The following is a 12,296-nucleotide window of genomic DNA, read 5'->3' on the forward strand; positions in this document are numbered from 1 at the left end:
GAAAGGTGGGGACAATCTTTTTTACAAGGGGTGATGGGTTTAAATTGAAAAAGGAGAGATTTAAATCAGATATAAGGAAGAAAGTCTTCACTGTGAGGGTGGTGAGACCCTGGCCTAGGTTGCTCAGAGAGGTGGGAGAAGCCCCATCCCTGGCACGATTCCAGGTCAGGTTGGCCCCTGGGGCTCTGAGATATATTTAAAGGGGGCTGCAGGAAAGGTGGGGACAATCTTTTTTACAAGGGGTGATGGGTTTAAATTGAAAAAGGAGAGATTTAAATCAGATATAAGGAAGAAAGTCTTCACTGTGAGGGTGGTGAGACCCTGGCCTAGGTTGCTCAGAGAGGTGGGAGAAGCCCCATCCCTGGCACGATTCCAGGTCAGGTTGGCCCCTGGGGCTCTGAGCACCCTGCTCTGGGTGCAGATGTCCCTGCTCCCTGCAGGGGGTTGGACCAGTTTGATCCCTTCCAACCCAACGCGTTCTGTGAATCTGTTCTATGGCATTAGGAGAAAGCTGCTGTATGAAAACTGCTTGTATCTCACGACAGTACTGACAGCAGATGTCCTTGCCCATGGCAGGGGATTGGATCTAGATGAGCTTTTGAGGTCCTTTCCAATGCAAACCAGTCTGTGATTCTATGAAGTGAGAGGTAGCACTGTAATCCACAAGGTCAGTAGATGCCATCTGTGTCATTTGTAAATTTTCTGTGAATAATTCATTACCCTGATGGCCGTTTGCTCCAAGGAATTTACCACACTTGAGCAGATTCCTCCCTTTAAAAACCTCCTCAGAGTGAGCAATGTCCCCCCTCTCGCCTGGCTCGCCAGCGCAGGGCGGAGGTCGCTCTCCTTGACTGTGGAAACCCAGGGAGTGGAAAGCAGAGCCCTCACAGTCGGAACTGTTTGAGTCGGTACAGCTGAGCCAAGCGTGGAAACGCTCACGTGTGTCTTCACTGTCTGCACCTCTTCCTCAGGTAGTGAACGTCAGGCAAGTCCAGGAGGTATTTCAGCAGTTCAGACTGATTGTAAGGTAAGAGAACATTGATTTGAGGCCAACGCAGACCGTTCTATGCGTCCGTATCTAAGGGTGATGCCTTTCCCAGTCAGGTTTAGAAGTTCCACCAAGCCTCTGTCTGTGACACTGCACTTACCATGACATCAGTGAAGAATCATTATGAAATCCAGTGAATAACTTGTAACTGAAAACACAATTCTGGACAAATTCCATTGGTCTCTGCACAAGAAGTCCATTGCCTCTTCCGGTGCTCGTGAATCCTGTGTGAGGGCTGGTTAAAAAAACCGCCTGTGAAATGTGCATCGCTGAGCATAAACTGTGCAGGATCCCTGGTCGTGGGGCTCACCTCCACAGCTCAAGGCAGTCTGCAAGCAGATCAGAAGGAAAAGCAGACTGGGTAGGATGGGATGATCTGGTGTGGTCTCACCACACCAGCATCTAGAAGTCATTAGATAGACTTGATCATGGCAAGGGAAGATCGTGAAGAAGTTTGGGGGAGCATAAGAAGGGTCTGTGGCTATTTCCAGCGAGGCACTCTGATGTGTGGGGTGGGGTGAGGGAAAGTGGGAAAGTGGCCATTTGGACATGTCACCGGTGGATGATGGAAGTTGGTGGTTTAGGCTGAAGGAGGGAAAGTGAATGACAGGCTGGAAAAAACCCTAAAAATGAGGACAAGCAGCTTCCATGTCATGAAACAGAAGAGAACACAAAAGGAGAAGAAGGGTATTATATAACCCAACCGTTAGGTTAAATGAGATGATGGGACTGAACAGACTATTTGATCTGGACCATTTGAAGATGACGCCAAGTATTACAATAGCCACCCAAAAGCTTCTGTATCGAAGAGGCCTGGAGGGAGACTGTAGAAAAAGGAAGAGGCGAGTGGCTAAGGGTCACAGGGGTTGTGGGGAAGAACAGGGGGAGGACGGTGAGGGCTGGGAGCGAGGGCATGGGGAAAAGATGGTTTTCTTTGTCAGTCTGGTATCGATGGATATTACAGGGTTTGACATAGTCCCTGCGCACAATGGTGAGGGGCTGTTTTCTCCCCCAGGCAACAGGAGCGTAAAGTGGAGGCCAGGCTACGAAGCAAGTATGTTCTGATAGACAAAACTGACTTTGCTGCTGTCGCTGCTGTACAGAAGGTAACGCCTGGTGCTTAAGCCCGGCTCAGAAGCTGGCTTAGAAACGTGGATCCATCTGCTGGAATGCGCGTTGCCTCGAGTTCTCCACTTTTCCCCGCTGAAATCTTGAAGCTCAGGAATGTTAATGGGATGAGTGTGTCCATGACGTGCGCAGAGTAGAGACACACGAGTTCACCGAGTGGGATTCACACCGGCAGAGGATCAGGCCCCTTATCTGAACAGATTAATTAACTAAATGGGAATGAGGGAAATATAAATCAGCAGGTGTCCTGTCCGTCAGTGAGCTGTAGGAGGTGGGGTCAGATCACTGGCCTCTGCTGAGATCCTGCTATTAATCCTTCTAATTTCTGGAGCGAAGTAAACATATCGTATGGAACTCAGAAATCCAGACACGGACTTTAGCGCTTAACTCTGTTTTATAGTTGAGACGGTATGAGGAAGAGCATAAGAAATGTCCTTATCTCATATATCTTCAGGACATGAAGCCTTCTGGGAAGGCTTTTCTTTCTGTGATGCTAGACCTGAGTTATTCTCCCCCTAATCGAACATTCACCGTGACTTTGAGGCTCACTTTGGCCCTGGTTTGGTTTTCCCTTCATTTCTGTAGAAGCTCTGCCCTGAAATACTCACTAGCACGTATGGATTTATGGATTAGGTACAACGGGCTGGAAGAGTGCTGGGCAAAGGAAATGTAGCTGTCATGGTGTAGACCGCTTCCCGGTCCATGTTTTATCTCTCCTGTTCCCAGGCAGGTGTGGTGGATGTGGATGGCCATTTGGTGTGGGAAGAGGATGGACGGGACTTGGCGACTAGAGCTGCTCCGTATTCGCCCAGACTTGGTGGGAAGAGGAAGCCCAGGAAGGGCAGTGAGCAGGCCAGGTGGGTTTAGCAGCCAGGCAGCTCTCCCTTCTCTCTGACAACGTGTCACCGCAGTGACCGGATCTGGTCAGGGTGTGACGGGCAGCCCATGGAGGAAGGCAGAGGTGAAGCCAGCTTAACATGTTTCCTCAAGGATGATGTTCCAGCATGGTGCTGGAAGGGTTTGCGGTGACCTCATGGCCACCAGCCACGCCATCAGGAGGACGCTGGGGGAGTGTGTGTGGCTGGCAGGCACAGCCTGTGGTAGGGTGGACCTCTGTTACGGGGGAGGTTTACTGCAGATGGTTCCTCCGTGCATCAGTTATAGATGAACCGAGACCACGGAACTTGCGCAGGGTGGACATGGAGAGTGGACAGGCCAGCACAGACAGGGTCAGGGTGTGATGAGAGAGGTGGAGAGTTGAACATGCAGGCAGGGGACAGCAGCGGGAAGTGTTGGGTAGAAGGAGATCTACTGAGTGGAAAGGGAGAAAGGGCCGGTGGACGGGAGAGCAGGTAGGGAGATTTTGAGAGGGAAGGAGAACCAGCAAGCAGAGAAAGCGGAGAAAGGTCCTTCCATTTCTGGAGCCTGCTGCGGGAGGCCAGGGTGTGTGAGAACAGGGCTCGTCTTATTTCTTGTCAGTAGATGCTTCACTGAGACGTCAGGCTGCTGGGGTTTGGATCAGCAACGCGAGCACCTGCAGCGTGTTTGGGTTCCAGGTTCCTACTGTGAAGAAATTAATGACTCTGGTTTCTTTTTCCCTCCCCCCCCCAACCCCGAAGGAAGGAAAGAATTGGGAGCCCTTCTTCTGCGCGAGCTCCGGATGGGGTTTTACCATCGAGAAGTCAGGAAATCATTTCCACCAAGGGTCTGGATGTGAAAGAAGGAGCAAGGGACCAGGACGCCGCAGATGCTGATGCAGAGCTCTCAACGGCAGCTCCCGTGAAGGCTTCCCAGCGGCCCAGGTAAGCTGTCCCTGGGAGGACGTGAATCCCCTTTGGCAGAGGAGTGATGGCGTTGTGTTCCCCTTGTACAACGACCTGCGTCAGAGTGAAGAGGAAGGATTTGGAGATCTGCACTGCTTGGATGCAGAAATATACTGTGGGACAACACAGGTTGTATGGACACCCTGTGTATCAGCGTGTGGTGGTGGTGGTGGTGGTGATCTTCTCCACCTGCTTTGAGCTCTGCCCTGGGCAGTTGCTCTATTAAGTGTGAAATCTCTGGAAATCGCAGCGCTCTTCACCCTTTGGTTAGTAGTAAAATGGCAGAGGGACCACATGTCCAGTTACAAAACTCCTCAGAGTCATGAAAATGAGTCAAGAGCTGCCCAAGATCATGCCAGGAGGTGCCAGATCGAGACGGAAGAGTGGGGGGTGGCCAGCATGCCAGTCATCTGCTCGTGCCCTGACAAGAACTGAGCGTGGGAGGAATTTCATTTCATTTGGGATGGAGTTGATGGCATAAAGGGTACTGAGATGAAGGACTCTTTGCAGGAGGATGTGCTCAACAGCCTGAGGGTGTTCTGCTCCCCGGACCTCAGGCAGGACCCCACACAAACCAGGCTGGACACTGCTTTTCCCATCGCCCAATGCCTTTTCTTACTGAGCTCTCTCAAGCTACAAGCTTGAGATATCACGAGCTGCCTCCCGGGAAGAGCATCTCAGTGAAGCTGCCCCAGGAGAATTCAGAATCCTGAAGCACCTCAACATGTTCTCATGCTCCTCTGGGCTCCCCATATGTGTTTTAGTGTTCTTGTAACAACCCTGCAGCCCTGCAGCTGCCTAAGACACAACCCGGAGTGCTTAAAGTAGCTCGGTAGCTGCTGGCAAAGCTGTGGCCGCGGCCGCCTGCCCGGTGGCTGTTGTTTCCAGCGCTTGGCCAGCAGTTTGGCACAGAAAACAGCCTCATGCCGCCTTGGAGGCGGTTCAGAGATGCCCTTAAGTGGTCACTCGGGGGAAGGCAGTGGTCAGAGTTTTGCTTTGATCAGTCTGGACTGAGGAATGTGGTGATTTCTAGCAACCTTCTCCCAGATCCAGGCTGCTCACTCCCGAGTGCGACGTTCTCCTGCGGGACTCTCCTTTGGCCCACTGTGGTTTGTGTTGAAGTAAGAGCTGATGCTCATGGGGGGACGTTGACATTGAAGCCATTTCATAGGACATGAGGATTGACACGCGTCACTTTGAATCCAGTCTTTCTGCATAAAGGCCATGGGCGGCAGCGGTGTGGAGCCAGCCAACACCCACAGCCGTGGGGTTTGGTTGGAAGAGGCGACTGGTCTGTGCTGGGAATCCAGCGAGGAAAGAGCAATAGGAACAGTCTTTGTTATTTTACTGAAAATCCAGACCATGAAAGGTCCACTTTCCAGGGAGGACTCAATTCTGAGGCATATCTTGAGGAACATGGTTTCTGCGTAAACAGCTCTCTTCTGGGAGTAGTGCTGGGGAAAGCGCTTGTGAGGGCTGGCACAGAGGCAGTACCAGGCACAGCTGGCATGGCCAGATCCTCAAAGGGCCCATTGAAGTACCCTCCCCAAACCTCAGCCATGGCCACTGCCACGAGCTGTGTCATGCCGCAGGGCAGGACAAACCGACCTCCCCACGTCTGTGTGTGTTTTCTTTGCATTCCCTTGCAGCTCCCCTCCACCCAAGCCCGTGGCATTCGAGCAGTTTAAGGAGGAGGGTGGCAGTGAGATCAGCCGGATCTTCAAAGACAACAAGAGCATCCTCCTTGCCAGGAAGAATAGGAGCAAATCGGTAGTGCATAGGATCAACCTCATCAAGCGTGAGATGGAGGACGTCCAAAGAGCTCTGGAGGCTCAGAAGCAGGAGCGGTGGCAGCAGGGTAAGTCCTTGTGTGGACAGTGGCCAGTGAGAGGCTGACAGAAGAGAGGAGCTGCTGGTTTTAAAGCAGTTCTGGTGGTGAGATGAAAGAGAATGGCCAGCAGCAAGCAAGAGCTGGCCAGTGCATGGGGGGCGAAGAGCCAGACCCCCTGCGAACGCTGCTCTACTGGTCTGCTCTTCTTAGAGAGACACTTTTATGACCATGCTTTGCAAGGGGCCTTTTCCCATAGGGTGTGATCCTGCTTTTGGCTACATGATGAGCAAATCAGCTTGAACCTGTGTTGAAGTGAGGGCCTGTCTTTTCACGGATTCGTTGCTTCTTGTTGTGGATGACAAGTTCATCTGAGCCACCAGTGCACTCTTATGGCTAAGAAAGCCAACAGTCTCCTGGAGTGCATGAAGAAGACTGTGGCTCGCAGGTTGAGGGAGGTTCTCCTCCTCTCTGCCCCAGTGAGGCCACATCTGGAGTCATGTGTCCAGTACTGGGCTCACCAGTTCAGGAGAGACAAGGAGCTACTGGAGAGAGTCCAGCGGAGGTTCTGAGGATGATGAGGGGCTGGAGCATCTCTGTGCCCAGGAAAGGCTGGGAGCCCTGGGGCTGTTCAGCTGGAGAAGACAAGGCTGAGAAGGGATCTCATCAGTGTGATCAACAGCTAAAGGAGGGGTCAGGAGGATGGGCCAGACTCTTCCCAGTGGTGCCCAGTGCCAGGACAAGGGGCAACAGGCACAAACTGGAACACGGGAAGTTGCACCCGAACATAAGGAAAAAATTCTTCGCTGTGAGGGTGAGGGAGCCCTGGCCCAGGCTGCCCAGAGAGATTGTGGAGTCTCCTGCTCTGGAGAGATCTCAAACCCTCCTGGATGCCACACTGGGCACCCTGCTCTGGTGACCCTGCTCTGGTGACCCTGCTCTAGCAGGGGGCTGGACTGGCTTATCTCCAGAGGTCCCTTCCACCCCCACCAGTCGGGGGTTCTGGGATTCTTTTGGCCGTTTGCTCTTTATGATGACATCTACCCACTGGTGGCTTTTTGTGGATGCTGGAAACCACAGGAATAAACTGATCTGAGGGAAACCAAGAACCAGAGATGTTTATTGTGGGGAAGTAGCACTGGCTTTGCTGCCCCAACGGGCTGACCAGCCCTTGCCATGGCTGCCCAGGGAGTTTCTCAGTGGGAGCCATGAGCACCCTTCAGCAGCCTGACCTGTGGGTGGCTTTCTGTGGAACCTGGTCCCTCCTCTTCATCTGCACGTGAACCAGTACGGAGAACTGGCATCTGAGAGGGTTCAGGAGTTCAGCTGCGATTTCGACCCCACGCCAACTCCAGCAGTGTGTTTGTAGCGAGCGTGTCTAAGGAAATGTCAGTTGTGTGGTTAACCTCACTATAACCGGGTAACTACCGTGTGGTTTGAAGTGTAATAACTGTTCTTTGTCCCTCTCCACCCTCTCAAGAAACCTTCGTTTCCTTTTCTTACCCTCCAGGAGAGTACGTTGATGAGGAAGGACACACCATAATTGACGAGAAGGAGTTTTTACTCATCATGAAGCTGAAAGACCTGAAGGAAGAGTACAGGTCTGGTTATGCTGAACTGCAGGGCCTGAGGGAAGAAATCCAGTACTGCCAGCAACTGGTGGACCAGTGCCGGAACAAACTCATCTCAGGTACTGCCTCACCAGGACAGCTTCTCAACAGCCTCCAGTTTGCCTGGGCTGCTTGAGAGCAACTCAGCGCTGAAGGACTTCACAGTGTGTCCAGAGAAGGACAACGGAGCTGGTGCAGGGTCTGGAGCACAATGTGCTGAGGAGCGGCTGAGGGATGTGGTGGGGTTGAGGCTGGAGCAAAGGAGGCTCCGGGGAGGCCTTCTGGCTCTGACAACTCCCTGACAGGAGGGTGCAGCGAGGTGGGGGTCGGTCTCTTCTGCCCAGGAACAAGCGGCAGGACGAGAGGAACCGTCCTCCAGTTGTGTGAGGGGAGGTTGAGGTTGTCCCTGAGGCAGAATCTCTTCCCCGCTGGGGTTGTGCAGGGCTGTCGCAGGCTGCCCAGGGCAGTGGTGGAGTGCCCATGGCTGGAGGGGTTTCCCAGCCGTGTGGAGGTGGTGCTGAGGGCCAGGGGTCAGGGGGGACCTGGCAGTGCTGGGGGAACACTGTGCTGAGCCACGGAGCAGGGGGGACCTGGCAGTGCTGGGGGAACACTGTGCTGAGTCTGGAGGAGCTTGAAGGTGTCTTCCAACCCAAACGGTTCTGTGGTTCTATGATTCTATGTAAACCAAGTCATTCATCCTCTGTTGTCATTTTTCTTGTCTCCTTCCAGACTTGATAACTGGGTTTTGGGTTTTTTTTGATGTTACACTGGATTGCTGCAGATTCTCTCTCCCAGATGATGACATAGTGCTCTTTGGTCACACCGGTAGATGAAGTTCTGTGGGTAAAAGCCTTTCATAGAATCAAAGAATCACAGAACACCAGGTTGAAGGGGCCTCAAGGATCACCTGATCTAACCTCCCATGGGAAAATCCTGGTCTAGATGAGATGGCCCACAATGAAGTTGACAATAACGCTCCTACTGATGGCCCTCGTACTCACTTTGATTCCATCTAATCGAGGTGGTGGCTGAGGAACTGCACAGGGCCAGAGCACAGCTTGTACCCAGCAGCGTGTCCCACGCTGACAGAAACGTGTGGCTTGTTGCAGGAGATGGACAGGGCCAAGTAAAGACTTGGCCGCTGGTTCACGTTGCATCTGGGTTTGGCATTTTTCGGGTGCTCCAGATGTTTGCTCTTGGTTTAACCACACAGACACGGACCCAGTGTCATCTCAGAGCGATGAGGTCATCTCAGAGCTAAAACGAGCTTGAAAAGGCAGTGGTGTGGCACCATGCCCACAGTGCCTCCACCTGCTGTGTGTTCTCACTGGTTATTATGGGATGGAAAATGTGCTTCCAAATGAGCATTTGGATTTGAAACCTGACCCCGAATGTGCTGCCCACTCCAAGTGGCCAGCACCAAGCTGGGGTGGCTCTGGAATGCAGGAGCAGTGCCATCTCGTGGCCAGCCACCTCCCACAAGCCCAGGGACTGTCCTCAGGGCCAGCCACCATGTCCCAGCCACCTGGCAGGCAGCAGGGACAGGTCCTGTCCTGCTAACGAGCTTCTCTAATAAGAACGTGGAGTTGTGAGGTCCTATCTCAGAGCTCCGAGGTCCCCTCTGAGAGTTTAGGAGCACCAAGGTCCCATCTGAGCCACGGACAGAGAGCCAGAAACCACCCACCCTCATCTCTTTGGACATTACAACCCTGTTTATTGCTCCCCACTTTGCTCTGCAGAGTTCGAGATCTGGTACAGCGAGTCCTTCCTCATCCCCAAGGACGTGCAGGAAGCTCTTAAGCCCCGTGGCAACATCAGACCTGGAATGATTCCCATAAACAGAGTCATGTGCCTGGTGAGTTGTGAGCGTGTTCTCTTTGACAGTCACGCATGGCACGGTGAGGAGGGCACAATGGAGCCTGTGGGAGGAGGAGGAGGAGGGTACAGCAGGCCCTTTCTCTCACAGCATTGAAATGCTGCTGTCTGTGACACCGAGAGCAACTACCTGAAGATACATCTTTTGTTAAAATTAGCTTTACCACGAAGAGGCTTTTCTAGGGTAGACCAGATTCAGACTGGAGAGAAGGAAGAAATGTTTGACTCTGAGGGTGGTGAGACCCTGGCCCAGGTTGCCCAGAGAGGTGGCAGAAGCCCCATCCCTGGCATCATCCCAGGTCAGATGGCCCTTGGGGCTCTGAGCCCCCTGCTCTGGGTGCAGATGTCCCTGCTCCCTGCAGGATGAGCTTGAAAGATCCCTTCCCACCCAAACCATTCCAGGATTCAATGATCCTGTGAAGTCATTCCAAGTTTTGTCCTTCATTGTTAGATGTCAGACTCAAACCCTTCACGCTGTTGTGGTAGCCCCACTTCCACTCAGTCTGACCTGACCAAGTGACCCCCAGCAAGGAGGGACATCCCACCCTGGCTGCGAGGGGGACTTGGCCCTTTGCTTGTAGGTCTAACACTCCATTCTTGCTGCTCAACCTCTGCAGATGGCAGAGACCAGCAGGTGGGGGCAGGCCCCAGGCCCAGCTCTTCCTTTGAAATGGAACCTGTGGAAGATTTCAGCTACAGACACAGACTTATAGCAAAAAAGAGTGAAAAAACCCCAACCAACCAACAACCCCCATGTGAATAAAGACTGAGGAGGTCAATGGGAAACCCCTGACCCCCAGCACAGGTCCAGGATGGTCCTCTTTGGAAATCCACTGCTAGAAATCCATCCATCAAAACTCCCTTCGTGGTTTCCAGCCCTGGATTTCTTGTCATCACCCCTGTTAGGGCCCTGCACCCCCTTCACAGCTGATGTTACAGGCAGGAATCTTCAGGCTGGAGGTAGCATTCTGGTAACGTCGCTCAGTGCTGGTTTCTCCTCTGGTTCCTTTCACTGGGCAGCTCCCTGCAGCTTCCCAGCCTGAGGCCCGTATCGGTCTGGGAGGCAACCGCCTCATTTTTCTCTGGAGGTTTGTTTCCTGCTTAGAACCATTTCCCCTTTTCCAGCCTGACTCCTGCTTTACTGTTCTGACCCCTTTCTCCAGGGTGTGTATCTTTTACTCTGGGCATGGCTCAGTTTGGCCACCTGCCTTTTATCCCCCCAGTGTGTCACTGTCACCTTCTCCAGGCTACTCATAAACGGCCACAGAAGGCGACCTAAAGAGCCTGCCAGAGCTGTCCTCAAATCTGGCCTGAAAACAAGCTGGTAGCTTAAAAAATAGTGCTTCATTCCACCCCCTGTTCCTCTTCGGTGCTCTCACACCTTCCAGACGGTTTCCTGGAGACGTGTGGGCATGGCCGTCAGCTGGCTGGGCTCAGGGGGACCACGCTGAAGCTCAGACTGTGAACTTATCTCATGGTGGAAGGGAGACTGTCCTGTGGGCAGAGCACGGCTGTGAGGAGGCAGCTGAGGCAACTCCCGTTGGGGCTTTACACTTGAAGATGGGTTTTGGGTCAAGTTCTGCCCAAATCTGCTCACCTACAGTGTGGGGAGGGGGGACGTCTCACTTCTGGGGCTTCAGAGAGCTGGTTGAGTCAGTGTTCAAGTGGGATTTGTTGACCTCCGTATCTCCAGATGTCTTTTTGACACAGACCGGGGTCCGTCTGTCCGCTGGCAGGAGGAAGATGAGCAGGAGAGGTTCGAGCGGATGCAGGAGATGACGCTGCCGGACTGCCCAGGCTCGGTCTCCTTCTACCGGGCGAAAATGAGGAGTGATCAGAAGGTAATTTCAGCTTGGCCCGGCCTCCTGCTCGCGTTGGGACAGTCTTTAACTGACACCGCTCTGGCTAGGGCCTTCTGAAAGATGCTGGTTTGGTTCCGTAGCACAACAGAGCTCTTGGAAACATTCTTTGGCTGATGGAAAGGCCCTGTCCCGTGCTAGTCTGCTAGAAAAATATCTCAGTGCTTCTCACTTCTAGTTGCTTCCTGGCAAGGGCTCACCATAAGACACCACCAAAGCCCTGAGCTCAGCGGGACTCCAAAAAGAACCGTGTGTTTAGGAGAAACAGGGCTGCACAAAAACCACCACCGTTTGAAGAACGCCTCAAAACCAGCTCCTCAATGCTCAGGAGGAGAATTCCCCAGGGCTTCCTGTGGCCCTTCTTGAGCCTGCTGGGATCTGCCGCCAGCAAAGCAAAGCTGGTGCGATGGGACTGATGGGGGTGGCTTTTTCCCGCACCTCTTGGGAAGGTGGGTTTTTATTTTACAGGTGAAAATCCTGCTCTGAAAACTGAGCTCATGATAACGATCCTTTTGGCTTCCTTTCCAGCACACCTACGCCAGGACCATGTCAGCCCTCAGGCAAATGCGAAAGAAACCCGGGATCATCACAGCGGCAAGGAAGAACAAGCCCCTGACGTTCCTGTGCGTCACGTAACAGATGTGGGCTCAGCCGGCGCTCGACACCAGCAGCGTCACCTCAGAAGGTGCCTCACGGTCGCGTCCACAATAGAACGATCCAAAATAAACAGTAGGGAAAAAACAACCCCCTGGGTTTTGTCTCAGCGTCTCTGGAAACTGCAGCGTGGCGACAGGGATGTTTGTTGTGGACAACCCGGGCTGCTTCTGCCTCCCTCCTTCCCCGTGACGGAGGCAATGGGGCATGGTCCTAACGGAGCAACGAGTCACAGCTCTGTGACTTGACACTTTTGATGGAGTGACCACGTCAGTGGACAAGGGCAGAGCTACAGACATCGTCTGTCTGGGCTCTCAAAGGCCTTTGGCACGTCCCCCCCAACATCCTTCTCTCCACACTGGAGAGAGATGGATTGGGTGGGTGAGCTGGTTAGTGGATGAGGAATAGTTGGATGGTGTATCCAGAAGGTCAACGGCTCGATGTCCAGATGGAGATCGGTGACAGGTGGTG

At 53.2% G+C, this 12,296-nt stretch overlaps 1 protein-coding gene across 1 annotated transcript in view; it reads left to right on the top strand.

Moving 5' to 3' along the window:
- The window catches only part of KIF9 (kinesin family member 9), a gene marked incomplete at its 5' end in the record, with an annotated part of 22,850 nt that extends 11,043 nt beyond the window's left edge, over window positions 1-11,807 (top strand). The window contains 9 exons of the mRNA XM_010136946.1: window positions 972-1,027; window positions 2,064-2,154; window positions 2,903-3,033; window positions 3,796-3,978; window positions 5,649-5,857; window positions 7,338-7,517; window positions 9,177-9,292; window positions 11,049-11,153; window positions 11,700-11,807. Of these exons, the coding sequence (XP_010135248.1) occupies window positions 972-1,027; window positions 2,064-2,154; window positions 2,903-3,033; window positions 3,796-3,978; window positions 5,649-5,857; window positions 7,338-7,517; window positions 9,177-9,292; window positions 11,049-11,153; window positions 11,700-11,807 (1,179 nt within the window). The remainder of the gene's footprint in view (window positions 1-971; window positions 1,028-2,063; window positions 2,155-2,902; window positions 3,034-3,795; window positions 3,979-5,648; window positions 5,858-7,337; window positions 7,518-9,176; window positions 9,293-11,048; window positions 11,154-11,699) is intronic.
- Between the last annotated feature and the right edge of the window lie 489 nt (window positions 11,808-12,296).

The sequence above is a fragment of the Buceros rhinoceros genome, unplaced genomic scaffold (assembly GCF_000710305.1).
Source record: "Buceros rhinoceros silvestris isolate BGI_N320 unplaced genomic scaffold, ASM71030v1 scaffold31725, whole genome shotgun sequence".
Classification (NCBI taxonomy): domain Eukaryota; kingdom Metazoa; phylum Chordata; class Aves; order Bucerotiformes; family Bucerotidae; genus Buceros; species Buceros rhinoceros.